General features: G+C 41.4%; 1 protein-coding gene across 3 annotated transcripts in view; it reads left to right on the top strand.

The window, feature by feature from the left end:
• The window catches only part of LOC119970337 (dual specificity protein phosphatase CDC14A-like), a 166,183-nt gene that overhangs the window by 64,643 nt on the left and 79,665 nt on the right, over positions 1-21,875 (top strand). For all 3 annotated transcript variants that reach the window (XR_005461587.1, XM_038804781.1, XM_038804782.1), the window contains exon 4: positions 13,328-13,420. Coding sequence is in view for 2 of the 3 variants with exons in the window: in XM_038804781.1 (XP_038660709.1) it covers positions 13,328-13,420 (93 nt within the window). In the remaining variant the exon portion in view is untranslated. The remainder of the gene's footprint in view (positions 1-13,327; positions 13,421-21,875) is intronic.

The following is a 21,875-nucleotide window of genomic DNA, read 5'->3' on the forward strand; positions in this document are numbered from 1 at the left end:
TAATCAGAGGAATTCAGGCCTTTGAAGTAAAATGGGATAAGGAAGTCTTTGGCACAAAAGAAATGTAATGTATTGGCAAATTTGGGATTTTTTTTGGGAGGGTACAGATGGAGGAAAGGCAACATTTAGACTGGGAATGCTCTTTTGCAACACAAGTTGGAATTTGATACAGAAATGTCTATTCCTAGTGCAGAGTGGAAGATGGGTAGAGGAGATACTGGTGCTTTACCCAATGCATTAGTATGGCCATTTGTGCTCCATTTAAACAAAATTATTTTCCCATTCTTATTTTCTTTCACCCACAGGGAGGGGGTAAGAAAGCAGTGGCTGAATAAATAACACTAATGGGGAATATAAAACTAAATGTCAAATTGATCATTTATTAAACTTGCGGACATTAGTTCAGAACACTGCCCGTTTCAGTGTTGAGCTTTTGAGTTTGAAGCAAGCCTAAACTGGTGTTATAAAATGCTTCTTTACTGTATTTTTCTTGGTAGCTGTGAACAGACCTAACTCTGTCCTAAATAGTTATGGATCACTGAAACTGTTCAAGATCAATCACAAATGGGTAATTCCACTGAGACCACAAGAATGACCAGTGTAGAGGGTGCTGTGAGGTTAAGTTTGAAGTTAGTTGGCCCAAGGAAGTAACAATTTTACCCTGTATCTGAATATATGGTAATTAATCATTGAATACTTGATAATGAATCCTCAAAGTGAAAAATATTTCCATTCCCATCCCTGAGATGTTTCATTTTTCCAAAATGTATTTTTTTAGTTTACTCGCCCTCCCAAAGAAAGCAAAAAATGCTTTAGTGCTGACCCCGGCCAGGTTTCCTGTCTCTGGCAATAGTTTGGAAGGTTTCAGTTTTGTAAGGGAAACTTTCCTTGGCAGTTATCTACAATTATTTGCAGAAACATTTTGGTTACTGCAAACTGTTGATTTAAACATTGAACCAATCAATGTTCTAAATTGGAATAAATATTTAAATTGGGACAAGAGCATGTCATTCAGCTCCTCATCTGATTGTTGTTCAATTAAATCATGGCTAATCTCTAATTTATATCCATTTTCCTACCTTTACCCCGTGTCCCTAATACCTTTGCATAACCAAAATTTATCAATATCCAATACACATTTAACAATTATTTAGTATTAATTTGCTAGCTTGTTGAATTTTCTACTAACCTTTGTGGGTAGAAAGATTACTAATTTCATCTTGAAAAGTCTGGCTCTGTTCTTTTAAGATTATGCCCCATAGTCCTTGACTTCCCAAATCAGTGGAAGCAGTTTCTCTTATCTACCCTCTATCCTATCTGTTCCCCATAATATCTTGAAAACTGCAATCAAATCTCTTTGATCTTCTGAATTCCAAGAAATAGAAGCCTTATTTATGTAATATCTCCTTGTAATTTAACCTTTTAGAGTCCAGGTGGTATTCTGGTGCTGTTCTGCAGTCGAACAATGAATGATTCCTAAGTTCAGATGACCAAAACCCCTCATAGTACTCCAGGTGCACGGGAGCACAGTGGGTAGCACTGTTGCTTCATAGCTCCATTTGCTCCCACAAGTACCGAAAGACGTGCTTGTTAGGTGAATTGGACATTCTGAATTCTCCCTCCGTGTACCCGAACAGGCACCGGAATGTGGCGACTAGGGGCTTTTCACAGTAACTTCATTGCAGGGTAAATGTAAGCCTACTTGTGACAATAAAAATTATTATTATTAGGTGTGTGGTGTCACCAGGGCTTTGAAAAGCTGAGGCATGGCTTGCAGCCCTTTGTATTCTAGTCCTCTAGATATAAAGGCCCGCATTCCATTAGCCTTTAAGATTTTTCTTTCATGTACCTGTTCATGACGACATTTTAATGATCGAGATGCCTGGGTCCCCAAGACTCTTTGGACCTCTGCTATTTCAAGGAAGGCTCCTGAACAAGAGGGGGGACAAAAGAAACACTTCAAAGACACCCTGAAAGCTTACCTCAAGAAATGCAACATAGATGTCAATAGCTGGGAGATAGATCATTGCTCAGAAGAGACCTACGTGGAGGAACCTCCTGATTGATGGGACGCAATTCTTCGAGGACACGTGATGACAAGAGAAGGCCCGGTGAAGGAGCTGAAAAAGGAATCCCAGTGATCTGGAGACCAAGGACCCATCACATGCCTCAAAACAACTGCGAAGTGTGCGGTTGAAGATGCAGCTCTAGGATCGGGCTCATCAGCCACACAAGAACTCGTGACACTGAGTTTCTTAGCTGGATAATCATATTCGTTAGCGAGTGATCGTCAAAGAAGCAGAAGATTTAGGAAGTACCCTCTTCTATTCTTTATATATCTGAAGTGGGTGACCTCATATTTGTCTGCATTGTCATCCATTTGCCATAATTTTCCCGTTCATTTCATGTACAACATTTCTTTGTAATTTTATGTTTCCATCTCACTGCTTACAATATTACCTATCTTTGTATCATTGCCAAACTTCGATCTGTGGCTTTCTATCCCTCCATCTAAGTTCTCTGAATATGGTGTATCGCTGAAGCCCAACACATCGTTACAGAACACTAGTCATATCCTGTTTGTTAGAGTGCTGTTAGGCGCAGATTATTATACAAAATAATTTCAGACTCTGGCATAGAACAATAGTTTATTTTGCCAATGCATTGGGACAACACTACTTCTGAGTTTGTCTCTGAAGCAGGACCCTACACAACTGAAAAACCATGAATGATTTATACATTGCAAGTCACATAGGCAGTACATTGCTTAAATTACAACTTTACAAATTGGCAGGCAGATTTTCATGAGGCAGGGTGTCTGTTATCCTAAGAATTATCTGTCCTCTCTATCTTTTAGAGGCCTTTCCTAATCTCTTGTTGCCACCAGGCTTGGCCTTGCACTGATAGCTTTGTCTGCTGTCAGGTCTTGAGGTAATACAGAGGTTCCAGACATTCAAGCTACTGATATGGACCCTGAAGATGTCTGAGATGTATTGATCTTGCTGGTTGTTAACCACATAAGCATCTGACTAGAGGTGCACATGTGTCTTTGTATGTTAGCCGGGCGGTGTCTTTCACCTTGAATGTGGAATTTTACTTAACCTTTCCTGATACAATTATATAGTTTCAAATCCCTCTAGACGTCACTCTAGTATTGCATAGATTCCCTAGCTCTCTTTTGATGCAATCATTTAATCACTATAAAGATCCTTTAATCAACCATGCTCATTATCTGCCCTAATAAATTGTTGCCATAGTCCTTATTCCCTCTGACAAGAACCCATCAATTAAAGTATCCCTGCTCTTCTGGCTCACAGCCAATCTCCTAACCAGGTCAATAATATGTTTCCAATTCCATGTGATTCACCTCTAGCTAACAAGTCTCCTATGAGGGACTTTATTAAGTGCATTCTTGAAACCCATATAAATATCATCCCTAAACTTTCTCCTGTCTACTAATCAGTTAGCTTTTCAAAAAAATATTAAGATCAATCTGATTAATTGGACATAACAACATAGATTACAGCATTTAAATTGACCTTAACATCAGATTGAAAGAAAAATACAGTGAAAATTAGTCATCAGTCAAAATATTGGGCAGATTTTAGAAACCAGCAACAAATTACTAAAAAATGAGGGAAAAATAGAATATGAGAGAAAGCTGGCGGGAAATATATAAATGGATAGTCACAGCATTAGCATCAGAGAGTGAGTCTCGGGAATTAATACTGGGAAATAGGAGAAGCGTTGAATGGTTATTTTGTATCTGTCTTCATTGTAAAAGACTCAAAATATCCTAGGAATATTTGAAAATCCAGAGGTAAAATTGAGGGAGGAACTTTAAAAACGGCTAGATTCAGGAAAATTGTTAAAACAAAAAGCTGACAAGTCCCCTGGATCTGATGGCCTGCATCCTGGGGTCTTTTTATAGTACCCAATTATTTCTTTTTTCCAAGGGCAATTTAGCATGGCCAATTTACTTACTCTGCACATCTTCGAGTTGTGGGGGTGAGACCCATGCAGACACTGGGAGACTGTGCAAACTACACGGACAGTGACCTGGGGCCAGGATTGAACGTGGGACATCAGTGAGTATCCTCTGGTCTTAAAAGAATGGCTGCCAGGATAGTAGGTACGTTAGTTGTGATCTTCCAAAATTCCCTGGACTTGGGCATGGTTCCAGAGGATTGGAAAATCGCAAATGAACGCTGCTATTCAGGAAAGTGGGGAGACAGAAAGCAGGGAATAATGGGTAATTTTGCCGAACACGGCCTACGGAAAATGTTAGAATCCATTACTAAGGCTGTAACAACAGGACATTAAAAAAATTATAATATGATCAGGTAGAGTCATTATGGTTTTGTAAAAGGGAAGTCGTGTTTAACCAATTTATTAGGGTTCTTTGAGGAAGAAACCAAAAAGGTGAATAATGGTGAACCTGTGGATGTGGTGTACTACATTTCAAAAAGGCTTTAACAAGGTGCCCCATTAAAGGAAAAGTAAGATCTCGTGCAGGAGGTAACATTTTAGCATGTATTGAGAATTGGTTAACTAACAAAGCGGAGGGTAGGGATAAATGGGTAATTTTCAGGATGGTAAGCTGTAACTATTGGAATGTCATTGGGATAAGTGCTGGACCCTCAACTATTTACAATCTTGATTAATGACTTGGATAAAGGGACCAAATGTATGGTTGGTAAATTTGCTGATGACACCAGGATGGGTAGGAATGTGAGTTATCCAGAGGGCATGGAGTTTACAAAGCTATTTAGATGGGTTAAGTGAGAGGGCAAAACATTGGCAGATGGAGTAAATATGTGAACTTTTCCACTTTGACTGACAGACAGAATAGTGGCATATTGTATAAATGGAGAGTGTTGGTACAGAGGGATCTGGGTGTCCTGGTGCAGGAATCAGAAAAAGTGAGTAAATGGGTACAGCAAGTAATTAGGAAGGCAAATGGCATTTATTGCAAGAGGATTCAAGTATAAAATTAGGAAGTGTTGCTGTATAGGATCGTAAGCTGCATCTGGAGCACCGTGTGCAGTTTTGCTCTATTTAAAAATGGATACAATTGCATTGGAAACAGATCAGAGAAAATTCAAATTCACTCGACCATTCCTGGGATGAAGGAGTTACCTTTGGAGGAAAGGTTGAGTAGGTTGAGCCGTTACCATTGGAGTTTAAAAGAATGAGGGATAATTTAGTGAAACATATCAGATCTCTGGGGGGGGGGGAGAGAGACTTGATAAGTTAAATACCGGAAGGATGTTTCCTTTCATGGGGAAATCTGGAAAATCATGTTCTCCCATTTAAGACTGAGATGGGGAGGCAATTTAAATCTCACCCCCAGAGAGCAATAGAGTTTGGGTTGTTAAATATATTCAAAATGGTATTAGGCAGATTTGTGATTGACAGGGGTGCGGCCAACAGGTAGGTGAATTTGAGGCCACAGTCAGATCAACCATGATATTATCAAATGACAGAGAAGGCGCAAGGGGCTGATTGCCCACTCTTAATTCCTGTGCTGGTGTGAGCTTTAAAGCTTTGCAAGAACATCCCAAAAATAGGAGTCAACTTTTTTGCTGAGTATAAAATGTGAGCCACCGGTTTTGGTGTAGCTGGTTATTATTCCGATTGGATAAATGTGTCAAGTTTTATTTAATAATTCTATAATAATAGATTGAATCACAATCGTCCTGTTTTAAAATTCGTCAAATCCTTCTTCTTTGCAAAGAGTGATTTAAATTCATCCTCGGTGACCTATTGTTGCCTTTTTCTTTTAGTCTGTCTTTTCCTATGGCTCTGGTCCAATTATGGCAATCAGTGAATTTGCCCTTTCTTTTGATATCTATGTCCTAATGCTCAGAATCACCAGGTATCAAATGATACCACCACAAGGTTCAACCGGCTATTGATCAAAGAGCCAAACACCAGTTAGGTAGTTCAAGGTCAAGGGTACTTTATTTACACACAATTAGTCATGCAACATAAATACTACTAGTTAACTACACCTATTGACTAAGACAACCTGTACTTAACTTCGGGCACCTGGCTTAGGTCAGAGAAACAGTGGCTGCTGTTCGATTCTGGATCTATAGAGTTCGAAGGAGTAACTGCTGCTCAGCTAGGCTCATCCGTCTGGTAGCGAACGAGCGTTGAACTTTGACTTGCTTCTGCTGGTGCTGCAATTGGAGATGGTCGTGTCCGGGTACCAGGTCCAAGAGAGGACGAACATATGGCGAACTCTTCTTCTTATACTTGGGGGTTTTCGAGCTCTTTTGGGCGGTCCTTCAGTTTGGACCCCACTAATTGGGTGATCCCTGATCACTCCGTTCAATTCCTGACCAATAAGTGGACGGGATCTGGATGGCTGGGCATGTCCCAAGTGGTCACTGACCCCGTTGTTTACATATCCCTTGAACAGGAAGTGGTGCTGAAATGTCTGTGACTGTACCGGTCACTCGAGTACCAGTCCTTTTGTTCTGGTGAAGATGGGCCATCAAATGCTAATCGACACATCAAAAGGCTAATTGTTCGGAGTTTCGATACCTCCTGGACTTCTTGGTTGCAAATATTCATTTTCAGGCTCTGAGCCTGCCTGAGTCTTGGCTTGTCCATTTTACCTGCTAGGCTTTGCGAGTTTATCTGTACCTAGTTGTAAGTGGCCATCCCAGATGGCTACACTATGTGCGTATATGCACATTGCCTTTCTGATAATGATGTAACTTATGGTTTTTGAGGACACATTCCAATACATGTTTCTCAAGATCTGGTCGGATGCTGACTCTTTCCCTTTTATACATGAATAGGATGGGATTAGAGGGATACCGATCCCGGACTTGTAGAAGATTTTAGTTTAGACGGGCAGCATGGTCGGCACAGACCTGGAGGGCCGAAGGGCCTGTTCCTGTGCTGTACTTCTCTTTGTTCTTTGAAATCGATCTTGAACATCGTCTTCGGGGTAGATTTCTCCTTCTATTCTCACAATTTCTCACTAACACTGAATTCCTTTGCTGCAGCACAGTTATTTGACAAGTTAGCAAATGTTATGACTTTAACTTGAAATTAGTTTTGTACTTTTTGCCAATGTACCCTTTCTTGTTTGTCAGTCGCTTTTAAATGGTCTGCTCGACATGGGCGACTTAACTCTAGTGCATCTTCCTGTCAACACGAGTGCATCATCCCATGCACTGACTTATAAAGAAGTTCTTGGGAAGAAACAGAAAAATTCAGTATAAGCATTTGAAAATCGCAAATGCAAGTATTGTTAAGAAAATTGATTACTTTATTCCCTCTGCTGGCTTATGGGCATGATGTCCTTGAGGGGACAAAATGCACAGTGCAATTTTCACTCTTTTTGTATTTGTCTTTACTTCAATAAATTGTCGTTAATTGTTGCACAACATTTACACCATTACAAAAACAAAAGTAAACACACCTATGAACTAGTGTTCCAAGTTGTTCCTTGCAGATAACATTAACGTGCTTCGTGACACAGTTTATAAATAACAGGTCTCTCTTTTAAGACTTGAGATTAGGATTTTTTAAAAATCAAAGTTAATATGTGGAATTTTCCTCCTAGCGAACAGCGAAGGCTGGGTCATTTGTCAACTCTGCTTTGAATAAATTTGATTAACAAGGGAGTATAGGATTATGAGTGGGGGGGGGGGGGGGGGGGGGGGGGGCAGACAGAAGATGAAGTTGAGACCACAACCAGATGAACCATGATTTATTGAATCGGAGAGTAGCTTGAAGGGCCAAATAGTCTACCCCTGCTCCTATGTCCTGTGTTCCTACAATCAGAACTGCATGTGCTGTTAAAACATTGATTCATTTGTTTCCCTTCTAGACAGGGTACATGTGTATGGTAGCCTTAAGTTGACAAAGGACACAATGCAATTTTCAATATGCTGCATTGAGTTTAAATCTAAACATGTATTTCTGAGCTGAAAAATCATGGCTAATTCCTAATGCAAGTATAGCTCTGAACATTTGTTGGCTAAAAAATGGGGAGTTGACTTGTATGCAGAGTATCGGCCTAAACATGCATTTTGACACAAATAAAGTGTGGTCCATTTATACACCACAGTCAACGGTAACTTTTACAGACCCATGCTGGCTCTCTGATCAATGAGAAATTATATTCTGAATTATAAATTCTAATAATTTCCTGACTCTGTGTTAAAGTTAACTGTCAATAGAGAATAATTCACAGATACATAACATAGTGTGGGAGAGAATGCACAATAGTAGAAAGGAAAACCCTTCTTGCTTTCATCCTGTAGCTAATTGTGTGAAATTTTCAGGAACTCTGAAATAAAAAATTGTATTTGCACAAAATCTGCAGCGGAATAAAACCTGGCAGCATGGGAACAATTAATTTTTCAGGTCCCTTAAACAGGCATTAAGGCAGTGCTAATCCACTTCAAAATGAAGCATTATTTCTGAAAATGTTGCAATTGTTTGTGTTCACAAAAATGCTGACCTAATTGGAGGACTGCTTAATGATAACAGGATTGCTTTAATTCTATGTTAGGCAAAATTAATATTTGCATTAAGCCATGTTGTAAAATGTCCTGCAGTTGGGAAATCTAGGATGATTATCAAGTGCCATGTTTATCTTGAGATGATTGCATGATAAATGATTCCGACAACATTTGCCTTGCCCATTATGTAAGCACATTAGAAATTAACCTTTTTACTCTTTAAAAAATGGAAATGACCCATCCAAAAGGTGCTGCATGGTGATGTGTCTTGCGGCCAGTTGGGTGTTATTAATTTGTAATCATAATGCCAAATGTGCACCTACCTGTTTGCTTGAGTACTGTAGATGGCCATCAGCATAACATTCAGTTGGTACCATGTAATACTGCACAAGTTGTACTTTCACCTCCCATTTTTTTGCTAATACTTTTTTGTTTCTCTTTCTTTCCTGTTGAAGACATTGATTCCTTTGCAAGAAAGGCAGTTTGCATGTCTAAAAGTGAAAAGGGGCGAGGAGAGAGCAAGAAAGAGATTGCTCTTTTTCTCTCTCTTTCTCCCCCCCCCCCCCCCACTTCCCTTATTTGAATGCTGGGAGTAGATTTCAACAACATTCTTGTTTGGGGTGGGAAGGGTGGCAAGAATTGTGTGGCATTGCTGAGGCCGGGAAGGGTGGCAAGAATTGTGTGGCATTGCTGAGGCCAAGTTCAAGCCCAATCCCATCTTTCCTTGTGGCTCATATCATCAGGGATCACTAGATAGTAATCAGATACAGAGTTCTCTTCTCTTGCTGCTATCTAATAACACCCCCCCCCCCCCCCCCCCCATTCCCTATTGGGCCTTTTGGGATGTCCTAAATTGCCGTTTTTAAACATCTGCTCAGCAGAGCTGGGGATTAATGGTGACATTCTCATGTTGTTTTAGTGAGCTATCTGGAATACACAATATCATCAGTCTTTGAAGGAATTGAATCTGGAATCGGCTAAACCAAGAAGAAACTGTCTTTATCTGGATGTTTTCCGATTGTGATTTATCAGTCATTGTAGTAAAACGATCAGGAACTTGCTGACATCCTATAACTAATTTTCAAAATGAGTAGGCTGATGCTGTTCCTAATATCAAATTGGTTACAGCAGCAAGCACTCTTGCCTGCCGATGTCCATGAGCTTAACTGCATTTGATGTATGTTGGGAACACTAATGCACCAACTACAGCAAAACTGTGAGGTTAAAACATGGCGCTTGTGAGTGAAATTTAATAATGCTTCTGTAACCAGAATTAGATGAATGATATGGACTCTGGGAGTTGTGGAATTTGTGAAGACTGGAGGATTTTAGGAGTATTGGCTTCTAAACATCGGGACAATTGAAGGGTTAAAAGCGGGAAATGGTGAAATTGACCAAAGGAATGTGGTTTGACTCCAAAGTTCCTGGGGAGTTGGTGTGCTTTGGAGCCTGCAGAGATGATTTGTTTTTCGGCTGGACAGATGAGCTCATTGCTGGGTGGAGCCAAGGAATAAGAGAGGCAGTGAGTTTGGAGAAGCTTTGGGAGAAAGAGAAGCTGAATTCTGATCTGCCTGACCCCGAGTCCACAATTCTCTCACAGTAGGATAGTTATAAAAGAGCAATAATATGTAAAGCAGAACAGCCTTGTCAAGGGACAAGGAAGAAGCTGAAACATGCCAGGCGAACCCAGTTTCTTTTGAAGATATTTAGCCAGAGTCTGAAGACGTTCGAACAGGAGCCAAATTTGTTTTATAAAGCAAGTATTACTCTTTGCCCCACTGATTTTAAGATAGATTGAGAGCTGTTTTAGTGTTTAATGGGAAATTGAGTAGTAGTGTTTAATGGGAAATTGAAGTATAATGTTGAGGGCTAATTGTAAGCTGTTCTTTTCGGGTATGAAGTTAAAAGTTTAATATTGTATCCATAATAAAGTTTTTTGTTTTAGAATTGCCAAAGCCCCATTTTTTTTCATGTAATCACTCCTGGAGTGAATCATTCTTTCCGCACAGTCTTACAAATAAGCTAAAATATTAGGGTTTCAGTCCAGTATCGTAAGCACTGTTGTGGTCTGGTCTGGGATTGTAATAAATTGAGCGTACTCTTTAAAAAATAAAAATAAAAAATAAACATGTGTACACGGAAGGTCAGACTGCATCCTCCGGATTGCTGGAACAGCTAACATTAACTTCTAATTACTGAACATTGATACAACTCCACATTGGATAGTGTAGTGAATGATAGGATGGAAAATAGTTTGCAAACATTCCAATGGATTTTGGTACCTATTCTTGGCTTATGTTCTGGTGCTTAAAATTTGCAGAATGATTTCTTGAGAGAATACACTGTTTTGCAGAGTGACTATGTTGCAAAGATGCTTGTTGTTTCCATAAAAGTGTGGAGCGAGATTAGCAAAACAATACCCATGTGACAATGTGTAACTAGATATGTTTGTTTGCGTAATAGTCCAGCTGTGCTGAGGTGCAACAGCTTTAAACCTGATGTTAGATTTCAAACCATACATTGAAAAGAAGTCTGAAATATACACATTTAATAGCGTTAAGCTGAATGAATGAATGGTTCCCTGTTGCCTTCTCCATGGCAACGGCTCGGCTAATAAGGGGGTCAATTATTCAACACCTCTTTTCTCCTGTAGTATAAATTGTTGTGATCATTTGGTATTCTTGTTTGTCCTGGTAATTGCAAAATGAAAAGCTTTAGCAACATGTCTCCCTTTTCAGTAATATTCAAATAGGTATTAGCTTGCGAACATACTGTTCAAAATTATGCTAGTGAGGATTAATTGGCAGCTTCATTCAGAAATGTGGATGTCTGGTGTGAGTGTCAGTCATCCTAAAGTTAATTATAGAGTAACTAGACACAGGGCATCTGTACCATCCAGCAGTGATCATTAATGATTTTTTTCAGGAAAGCAACCCTTCTTGCATCTGAACCTTTCTAAAGCAGTCTGTTTGCCGCACCGTAATAAGTGCACTGTCCAACTGCGAAGTGATTACAAAACAAATGGGGGCTGCAAAGTTCCAAGACCAGTAAACAGCCTTGAGGATCATGGTGCTTGATTAACCCGAATCAGTTGGTTCTGATGCAGGCAGCATGCGTTGTCGTGTGGCTGAATATCTGAGCAAGGAGTGTGCAAAATTGGGGGGGGTTAGCACTACTTCAAACCAGTGGGGATCTAGCTCGGAGGACATGAAGAAGCAGCTCAGTTATCTCATATATAATTGGTCAAGGTCAGAAATTCATCTTCCAATGCCATATCCTACCAACTGCTCTACATACCCATCACTCGTCTACCAACAGTTTCTATCAATCAAGGCTCTCGCGCATCATTCATCGCTTCACATTTTTCACTGCTAGAATCCTCACACCCACCCACATCAACCATGATGGCGCCACTGCCCATGCATATTCTACCATACTCAAACGCAGGCATACAAATACGTTGTGTAGTAGGAAAAAAGAGGAGAGATTGTATGGATTTAGCCCAAAAGCAAAGTACTGCGGATGCTGGGAATCTGAAATAAAAACAAAACAAATGCTGGAAATATTCAGCAAGCCTAGCAAAACCACAGGTTGAGGTTATGTTAATCCTGCATGCTCTCCACTGATGCTGCCAGACCTGTTGAGTATTTCCAACATTTATGTATGACTAACATGGGGACTGCATTACATGCTCTGTAAAGAAAGAAAGGAAGACTTGCATTTATATACCGTATATACTCGCGTAACATGCGACTTTTGAGCACCTAATTTGAAGCCTAAATTTCGGGGGTCACATGATATGCGAGGTACAAAAATCGCGGGTGTGAAATGCTGGCCAAGATAAGTCACATAGCATCCAGCTGGCTTTACTAACGTCGTTCAGCCACTTGCCGTTTCCATTCATAAAAACATGAATGGAAACGGCAAGTGGCTGAACGACGCTAGTAAAGCCAGCTGGAAAGCTGTTCGAATCGCGAACAGCTTTCACAGCAGAATCCACTCTGCAGAAACCACACACAATTATACCATTTGGAAGTTTTAGTTTCCAAAATTAATTTCCAAAAAAGTGACTTGCATGATACATGAGGTATACCATAAAATCATGTTTTGGGGACACAAATTTAGGGGTCGCATGATACGCGAGATCGAAGGATACGCGAGTATATACGGTAGATGTTTCCACAACTATCAGACACCTCAAAGCATCTTCCAGCCAACTTAAATGACGGGTTGTCACTGTTGTAATGTAGGAAATGCAGAAGCCAGTTTGTGCACAGCAAACTCTGACAAATAATAATGAACAGATAATCTGTCTTTAAAATGTTTATTGAGGGATAAATATTGATCTGGACACTGGGGATAACATCCCATGGCACTATTTTAAAGAGCAGGACTCTTGCATCCACCCAAGCAGAACTCCATTTAACATTACCTCGGAAAGGTGACACCTCTGATAGTGTAGCGTTCCTTCAGAACCCTACTGGAGTGTCAGACTTGATTTTTGTACTTGGAGCCCTGTTGTGGGACTCGAACTGAGAATAGTGACGCGGAGATAAGCATGCTACCAACCAAGTTATAGTTGATACTCGTGGCTCGGGTCCACTTACCCACCCCCCTCCCCTCAGCCACCACCACCATGACCTGCTACCTATTGCAAAGTAATTTAGTGCAACATCATGGCAAATTGACTTGTTAGACTACATTGTTCAGAAAAGGCAAGTTTTTTTCAGCAAAGCTGTAATGTGCAATGTCGATGTGAAGCAATATGTTCCAAACAGCATTTATTTTTGCGTCATCCAACTTTAGTTGCAATGTGATCATTTTCTTTTTTATTGTAGTCATTTACCATGGGAAGGAAGAAAATAGTTCACTATACAGGTTGTGATCAGAAGAAACAGGCAAATGCAGCAGCCCTTATTGGGTCCTTTTCGGTGAGTGTTATGTGATTTTTGAAAAAATGTATAGCCATCTCGGAAACGTTGTGACATGTTCATATGTACCAACATTTGAGCAGATATTCAATCATTAGATTGACATGAGCAGCTAAATAGACATGTTTTGAGCATAGCTACTAATTCAACAAAGTGATGTTACATATAGATTAGCTTCTCTGATGTGAAAAATGGAGGAAAACTAATAGTGAGGGTCACTCTTTAATCTACAAGCCTGAAAAGGACAGGAGTGTTTGTAGGTTACATCCATTATTTTAAGCATTGCATAAAATTGTTCAATGAAGACTTCCAACATTTCGACCCAACAAGGTGATCCATTGTCTCCTGTAGAATGATGTGGCGATGCCGGCATTGGACTGGGGTGAGCACAATAAGAAGTCTTACAACACCAGATTCCCCTGAGGAAGGAGCAGTGCTCCAAAAGCTAGTGTTTAAAACAAACATGTTGGACTTTAACCTGGTGTTGTAAGACTTGTGACTGTGCTCCTGTAGAATGTTATTCAAGGCCTTAATTATGCTTCTGCGCAACGGTGTACAAATATATCTGACCAAACAGGGGCTACGTTTTGTGAATTTGCTTATGGTTCCAGGTATGAGATATTGATATATTTTTAAGATATTGGTATTTATCATTTTGATACTCTGTAATGTGTAAATATAGAAATGTAACTTTAAAGAATGCATTTAAAAATATTTTACTCAAAAATAAGTTGCCTTGGCAGTTTGCCAAATGTTATGGCGCCCTCAGCTTTTCTCTTCAGTGATACTGGTGTTGACGTTTGAACTCCAAATGGCCTTTACTGAACACTGCACGTCTTCAAGTTGTCTGAAAGGGAACTCCTTCTCTGCAACTTGAGAGAAATATTATCCTGCCAAATGATCTGCCTGAAGTTCCAAGGAATGTTTTATTTTCTCTGCGCCAGAGATCCTGGGCACCTTATAGCCCCAGAAAACTCAAATCAATATTGCCATGAGCATTAGTTATGTTGCATGTTAGCAGTGGTTCACTGAACAGCATGGACCATCCCGAACACCCACTCCTGAAGCAGATTGGAACGTGGTTTTAAATTTGGCTTGTGTTCATATTCCAGTCATGTCAACTGCTTGCAGGCAAGGTGGTGCAGCAGCTAGCAGGTCGCAGCCCCGTTTACGGTCAGTTTATAGGTTTGGGCACTTGATAAGGAAATTACACAATGGAGAGAAACACTAGGTGAAACAGGAATAGAGAATGGAAAAAGAATGCTTATGGCAAGGAAAAATTGCTTCAAAACACTTGTATGAAGGCAGGATGTGAATAAATTATTTTTGTTCCATAATTAAGCTTGGGGATGGCCCGTTACTTCTGCAATATTTTCAATTTTTGCATTGTGACCACTAAAATTGTACATTTGTTTCAGAGTATTGGTTTATATTGAATAACTTACTTTATCATTCCTCTTTTCATACCAGTGCTGCCCTCATCAGAAGAAATATACCGATTTCTTACAGAATTTGTTAGAAATATTTTCAACAAATTATTGTGTAACATCCCACTATATTACTAAGTTGCTCTAACCATTTAGATTTTTAATAAGTCCTTTAACCAAATTCATTGGGCACATGACTACAACTTTATTGATCTCACCTGGAATTTCAGGAAGTTCTTTCCTTTGCGGATTAATTTGCAAGCAAAATTTCTGTTGGCTTTCCAATTGTAAGGTTCTATTGGTTTATCAGTTCAGAAAGAAACATATAATGGTCAAAAGAGGGGGGTGGGGTGGAGGTGGGGCAGGCCAGTACTGCGTGGGCTTAGAGCAGGGCCCACGTTGGGTGGGGGGGGCGGAAGGAACAGGTGTGGAATGGGCATGGGGCGGGTCACTTGGTGCAGGATGGACGCAGTGCAGCTAGGGTGTAGGATGACATGGCCTGGAGTGGGCCTGATTGCAGCACAGGCAGTGATCTGGGGGTCTGAATCTAGCAGGAGGAAAATGAATTGTGAAGAGATATCACCAGACGAGGAGTGAGTGTACACTGGTTAACTTTAAATTTAATCTAAATAAATCAGTTGCAAAATCTAGTATTCCAGGAGGACTGAGCAAGGGGTGCAGAAATACCCCAATTCCATCTAGCTCTCCAATTGGTATTCAATTCTGAAATACTGGTGAGAGTGATGGTTCCTCTGAAAAGTGCTGCCAAACCCAAGTCCCCAGCACCATGGTTGGCTCAACTGTATGGGGGAGTTGTGGAGGCAGGTATGGGGTATGTATCGCGAAGGCACAGGAGAAGTGGGGCTGGATAGAGGGCCAGTGATAGTTGGAGATTGACAAGACAAAAGGAATGTAAATCGGGGTGCTGAGAAGAAGGGTGCAAAGAAAGCTGGTTGTGGTTGTTGGAGGTCAAGCATCTCAGTCATCCGAATGTATGAATTAGTAGCAAGAGCAGGCAGTTGGCCCTTGGAGCTTGTGCTACTCATGATTGATCTGATTGTGACCTCAACTACATATTCCTGCCTACCCCAATAACCTTTCACCCACTGGCTCATCAAAAAACTATCTAGCTGAGCCTTAAAAATATTCAAAGACTTTGCTTCCGCAGCCATTTGAGGAAGAGTTCCAAAAACATGCAATCTTCTGGGAGGGGGGGGGGGGGGGAAAGATTCCTCATCTCCATTCGTCCTAAATATGCAACCCCTTATTTTTAGTCCGGAGCCCCAGTACTAGATTCTCCCACAAGAAGAAGCATCCTCTCCAAATCCACCCTCTCAAGACCCCACAGGATCTTGTACATTTCAATCAAATCGCCTCTTACTCTTCTAAACTCCAGCAGATACTAACCTAGTCTTTTGCTATCCTTTCCTCATAAGACAACCCACCCATTCCAGGTATTAGTTTAGCAAACTTCTCTGCACTGCTTCCAACACATTTATATCCTTAAATAAGGAACTAATACTGTGGCCTAGATGTGGTCTCACCAATGTCCTTTGTAATTGAGGCATAACCTTCCTGCTTCCCTGCTTTAGTATTCCATTTCCCTCACAATAAATTATAGCAATCTATTACATTTCTGAATTACTTGCTGGACCTGCATACCAGCCTTTTGTCATTCACGCATCAGGACCCCGAGATCTCCCCTCTGCAATCTATCACCATTTAGATAATATGCTTTTTTATTATTCCTGCTAAAAGGGACAATTTCATAATTTCCCACATTATACTCCATTTTCCAGATCTTTGCCGACTCACTTAACCTATCTATGTCCCTTTATAGCCTCCTTGTGTCCTCTTCACATACTATCATTGTGTCATCAGCAAATTTACCAACTGTACCTTCAGTGCCTTCATCCAAGTCATCTGCGGCTGGTTTAGCTCACTCGGCTAAATAGCTGGCTTTTAAAGCAGACCAAGCAGGCCAGCAGCACGGTTCGATTCCCGTACCAGCCTCCCCGGACAGGCGCCGGAATGTGGCGACTAGGGGCTTTTCACAGTAACTTCATTGAAGCCTACTCGTGACAATAAGCGATTTTCATTTCATTTTCATTTCATTCATTTTCATTTCATTGAGGCCCCAGCACTGATCCCTGTGGCACACTACTAGATACATCTCGCCAACCAAGATGCAGGAGTTCCTCAGGGTAATTTCCTAAGCCCAACTATCTTCAGCTGCTTCATCAATGACCTTCCTTCCATCATCAGGTCAGAAGTGGGGATGTTCGCGGATGGTTGTACATTGTTCAGCACCAATTAAGGGGCAATTTAGCGTGGCCAATCCACCTAGCCTGCACATTTTTGGGTTGTGGGGCGAAACCCACGCAAACGCGGGGAGAATGTGCAAACTCCACACGGACAGTGACCCAGAGCTGGGATCGAACCTGGGACCTCAGCGCCGTGAGGCAGCAGGGCTAACCCACTGCGCCACCGTGCTGCCCTGTGAAAGAGAACTTGACCATCTGCTATTGACATTCAGTGGTATTACCAAATTAAATCCTCCACCATCAACACCTTTGGGCTACCATTGACCAGAAACTGAACTGGACTAACCATATTAATACCGTGGTCAGAATTCTCTAGCTGTTTGGATTCTCTGTTCCTGCTGTCAGCTCATCATTGCCCGCAGGTTTCCTGGCGGTGTGGAGTGGCTTCAGTGGGACATCCTATTGACAAGTGGTGGGAGTAGAGAATCTCGCCACCAGAAAAGATCCGTTGCCAAGAAACACGCGGCCAAGGGACTGGAGAATCCAGCCATGTATCTACAAGAGAAGATCAAAGTTTAAGAATCCTGCAGTGAGTAACTCGCCTCCTGACTCCCTTAAGACTGTCCACCATTTGCAAGGCTCAAGTCAGGAGTGTGATTGTATACTCTCCACTTGCCTGGATGTGTGCACATCCAACAATACTTAAGAAGCTCAACATTATCTAAGGCAAAGCAGCCCACTTAATTGGCACCCCGTCCACCACCTAAAACATATACTCCCTCCATCACTTGATGCTTAATGGAAGCAGTGTGTACTATCTGAGATGCAATGCAGTAACTCACCAAGGCTTCTTAGACAACACCGTCCAAACATCTGACTGCTACTGTCTAGAAGGACAAGAGCAGCAAATACATGAAAACACCACGACCTGCAAGTTCTCCCCCAAGCCATTCACCATCTTGTCTTGGGACTATGTCACTGTTCCTTCATGGTCAACAGCCTGGTCCTCCCTTCCTAACAGTTTTGTGGGTGCACCTACATATGGACTGTAGCAGTTCAAGAAGACAGCTCACCACCAACTTCTCGAGGGCAGTTAGGAATAATCAATAAATGCTGGCCTAGCCTGTGCCACCTATACTCTTGTTAAAGCATTTTAAAAAGATCTTCTAAGCACAGAGATACTGAAACCTTGACTTGTTCTACTGCTGACAATTCGTGTTCAGATAATCTAACTCCGCATATACCAGTAATTTATCCTGGGCTATTTCTGGTTTGTAAAGGTTAGCACCATCCCGTTTACCTGAAATTTCATTTTATTTATGTGTGTGTATTAAACAGTGCACACACATGCATGGTTTTTGCCATTGTTTGGGGTCCTGTGGTTGATTATTCGCACCTTCTGTGTGGTTTACTAAGAAATTAACATTTGGGGTAAAAAAATAAGCTGTGATACTACTATCATGCTTATCCAATTTTCTGCAATGCGTTAGTTCCAGTGGATGGCAAGGACATAATGGGATTAATGAAGTACCTGATTATGCACAATCGTTCTAATTGGAATTAAATAAACATGGCTAATCAATAATGTCCACCTATTTTAATAAATGGATAATGTCCACACTTTTTAATAAATGGAAAATGGTATGATTCTCTACCATTTCCAATGAAGCATTTTGTAACTTTTGGAAAGTGCACGTGCGTGATTTTATGATGAAAACAGAATCAGGCTGAGTTTAGGGCTATGGTAACAACCAAATATAGTGTCTCCTGTCTCCTATCAGTTGAATATTTTGAATGGAAAGAGAGAAATATATTATTAACATGGGGCAGTGGTGGGGAAAGAAATAATTTGATCACAGAACTACATGCTGAATATGCTTGTTCCTTTATTAGAGAGTTCATTTATAACACTATCTCAATTATAGGTTTTGTCTAGGACCAGCTGATTTTGCTGACGGCATGACAAATCAGTAGTAAAATTGCCTTTTTAAATAAAGTATTGTGATGGAATCTTTCATTGTTGAGATGTGAGTGTGGAAAATAGATAATAGAAAATAGGGTTAGCACTGCTGCCTCACGCGATGAGGACCCGGGTCCCCAGGTTCAATCCCAGCCCCGGGTCACTGTCCGTGTGGGTCAGTCTGCGTGGGTCTCACACCCCCGCAAACCCAAAGATGTGCAGAGTAGCAAGATTGGCCATGTTAACTTGCCCCTTAATTGGAAAAAAAAGAATTGGGTACTCTAAAATAAAAAAAACAATTAGCTGGACAAGATGAATGATGAGAGGATCTTTAAACCAGCACTAAAGATGTGGTGAGGTTAATCATGACGAGAATAAAGTTGTCACTTACGAATTGCAAGGAAGGGCAGCATGGTGGCGCAGTGGTTAGCACTGCTGCCCCATGGCACCGAGGTCCCAGGTTCAATCCCAGCTCTGGGTCACTGTCTGTGTGGAGTTTGCACATTCTCCCCGTGTTTGCGTGGGGTTCGCCCCCAAAGATGTGCAGGGTAGGTGGATGGGCCACTCTAAATTGCCCCTCAATTGGAAAAAGATAATTGGGTACTCTAAATTTAAAAAAAAAAAAGAATTGCAAGGAACATTGTATGGAATAGTTAAGAAAATAGATCAAGAGGCGGGTAAAGAGGAATATGATTAATGGAATGGACAGCAGATCGGCACAGTGGTTAGCACCCGTGTGACAATTGGAAGATTTTAGAAATATTGGCATCTAAATATTGGGAGAAGTTGCGGGCTAAGGGGGGTATCGTGTGTTTGACTACAATGGCCATATTTTAAAAAAGGATTTTGTTCTGCAAAGAAAAAGCAGGTAAAATTTACCAGAGGATTCTGTTTTGACTGGGGAAGGCCCTGGGAACTTTTGCAGCCTGCAGAGATGGTTTCCTTTTCAACCTGCAGAGATGAGGTCATTGCTGGGTAGAGCCCGAAAAGGCAGAGGGGCAGGGAGTTTGGAGAATGAAATGAAATGAAAATGAAAATCGCTTACTGTCACGAGTAGGCTTCAATGAAGTTACTGTGAAAAGCCCCTAGTCACCACATTCCGGTGCCTGTCTGGGGAGGCTGGTACGGGAATCGAACCGTGCTGCTGGCCTGCTTGGTCTGCTTTAAAAGCTAGTGATTTAGCTCAGTGAGCTAAACCAGAATAGAGAGAGAGGAGCTGAATTCTGATCTGTCTGACTTGAGTCAATAGTTCTTTCCAAGTCGGATCATTTTAAAAATTGAGTAATATTTTAAAGCAGAGCAGTCTTGTCGAAAGACGAGGAAGAGACTGAAACAATGAAGTAGCTATTTGAAGATAATCAACCAGAGTCTGAAGAGGTTCCAACCAGAGCCAAATGTGTTCTATAAAGCAAGTATTGCTCTATGCCCTGCTAATTTTAAGATGGATTAAAAGCTGTATGTTTCTTGTTGTTTAATGAGACAGTGTGTTAAGGAGTATTTTTAAGTTCTTTTTGTGAGTGAAGTTAAAATTTTATATTGTATTATTAAAAGTTTTTGTTTTCAAAATACCAAAGCCCTATTTTTGCATGCAGTCACTCCTGGAGCAAATCTTTCTTTCTGCACAGTCTTAAAATAAACTAAAATATTGGGGTTTCGGTCCAGTATCCTAGCCTCTGTTGGTGTCAGGTCAGGAATTGTAATATCTGCTGCCTTGCAATGTCAAAGATCCGGGTTCAATGCAGGCCTTTGGTGACTGTCTGTGAGTTTCCTCTGGGCGCTCCGGTTTCCTCCCACAGCCCAAAGATGTGCAGGTCAGGTGAATTGGCCATGAGGGGTTATGGTGATAGGGTGGGCTAGTGGGCCTAGGTAGTGTTCTCTTTCGGAGGATCGGTGCAGACTTGATGGGCTGAAAGGCGCCTCCAATACTGTAGCAATTCTATGGATTCTAATACATTCCTCTGTAGAAACTAGAAATTGAGTGCATTAGTTGTAAACCTCAGACAATAAATCACTCGATCAGAACAGTGGCAGAAAGAGTAAAGGGAAAATAAAGGCATCGAAGAATTGTTTTAAATTGTGAAAAATCACTTCAAAAATATAAATGGTGTTTCTTGAAGGTGTCTGTGTATTAATCTCTGAGCTGATATCCTTGTTGTGCTGCTCATTGGTATTCTGGTCCCATGTGTGGTCCCATTCGGAGTTCTAAGAATTCCTATTCTTAGAGTAAGGGATTGACCATTTAGGCCCAAGATGAGGAAAATGTATTTACTTTAAATGGTTGTGTATCTTTGGAGATATGGATGTTATGTTCTTAAATATATTCAAAACCGACTTCCGGTGGCGGCACAGCCAGTGTGCCCAGCGGCCGGTGGATGGACTGGACTCGCAGTGGAGCGGTCCAGAAGCCGGTATTACCACCGAGAAAGGCGAGAGGCAGAAAAAGCAAGATGGCGGCAGGTGGGGAAGCAGCGTGGCAGCAGTGGGCGCGGGAGCAGCAGGAGCTGTTTCAGCGCTCCTTCAAGGAGCTCAAAGTTGAGATTTTGGAGCCGTTTAAGGCCTCGCTGGACAAGCTGGTAGCGACTCAGACGGCTCAGGCCGTGGAGATTCGGGAGCTGCGGCACAAGGCTTCGGAGAATGAGGATGAGCTTTTGGGCCTGGCAGTGAAAGTGGAGTCGCACGAGGCACTGCAGAAAAAATGGCAGGCGAGGGTGGAGGAGATGGAGAACCGCTCCCGCCGGAAGAATCTACGGATTTTGGGCATCTCGGAGGGACTGGAAGGTTCGGGTTTGGCGGCCTATGTGGTC

The sequence above is a fragment of the Scyliorhinus canicula genome, chromosome 8 (assembly GCF_902713615.1).
Source record: "Scyliorhinus canicula chromosome 8, sScyCan1.1, whole genome shotgun sequence".
Classification (NCBI taxonomy): domain Eukaryota; kingdom Metazoa; phylum Chordata; class Chondrichthyes; order Carcharhiniformes; family Scyliorhinidae; genus Scyliorhinus; species Scyliorhinus canicula.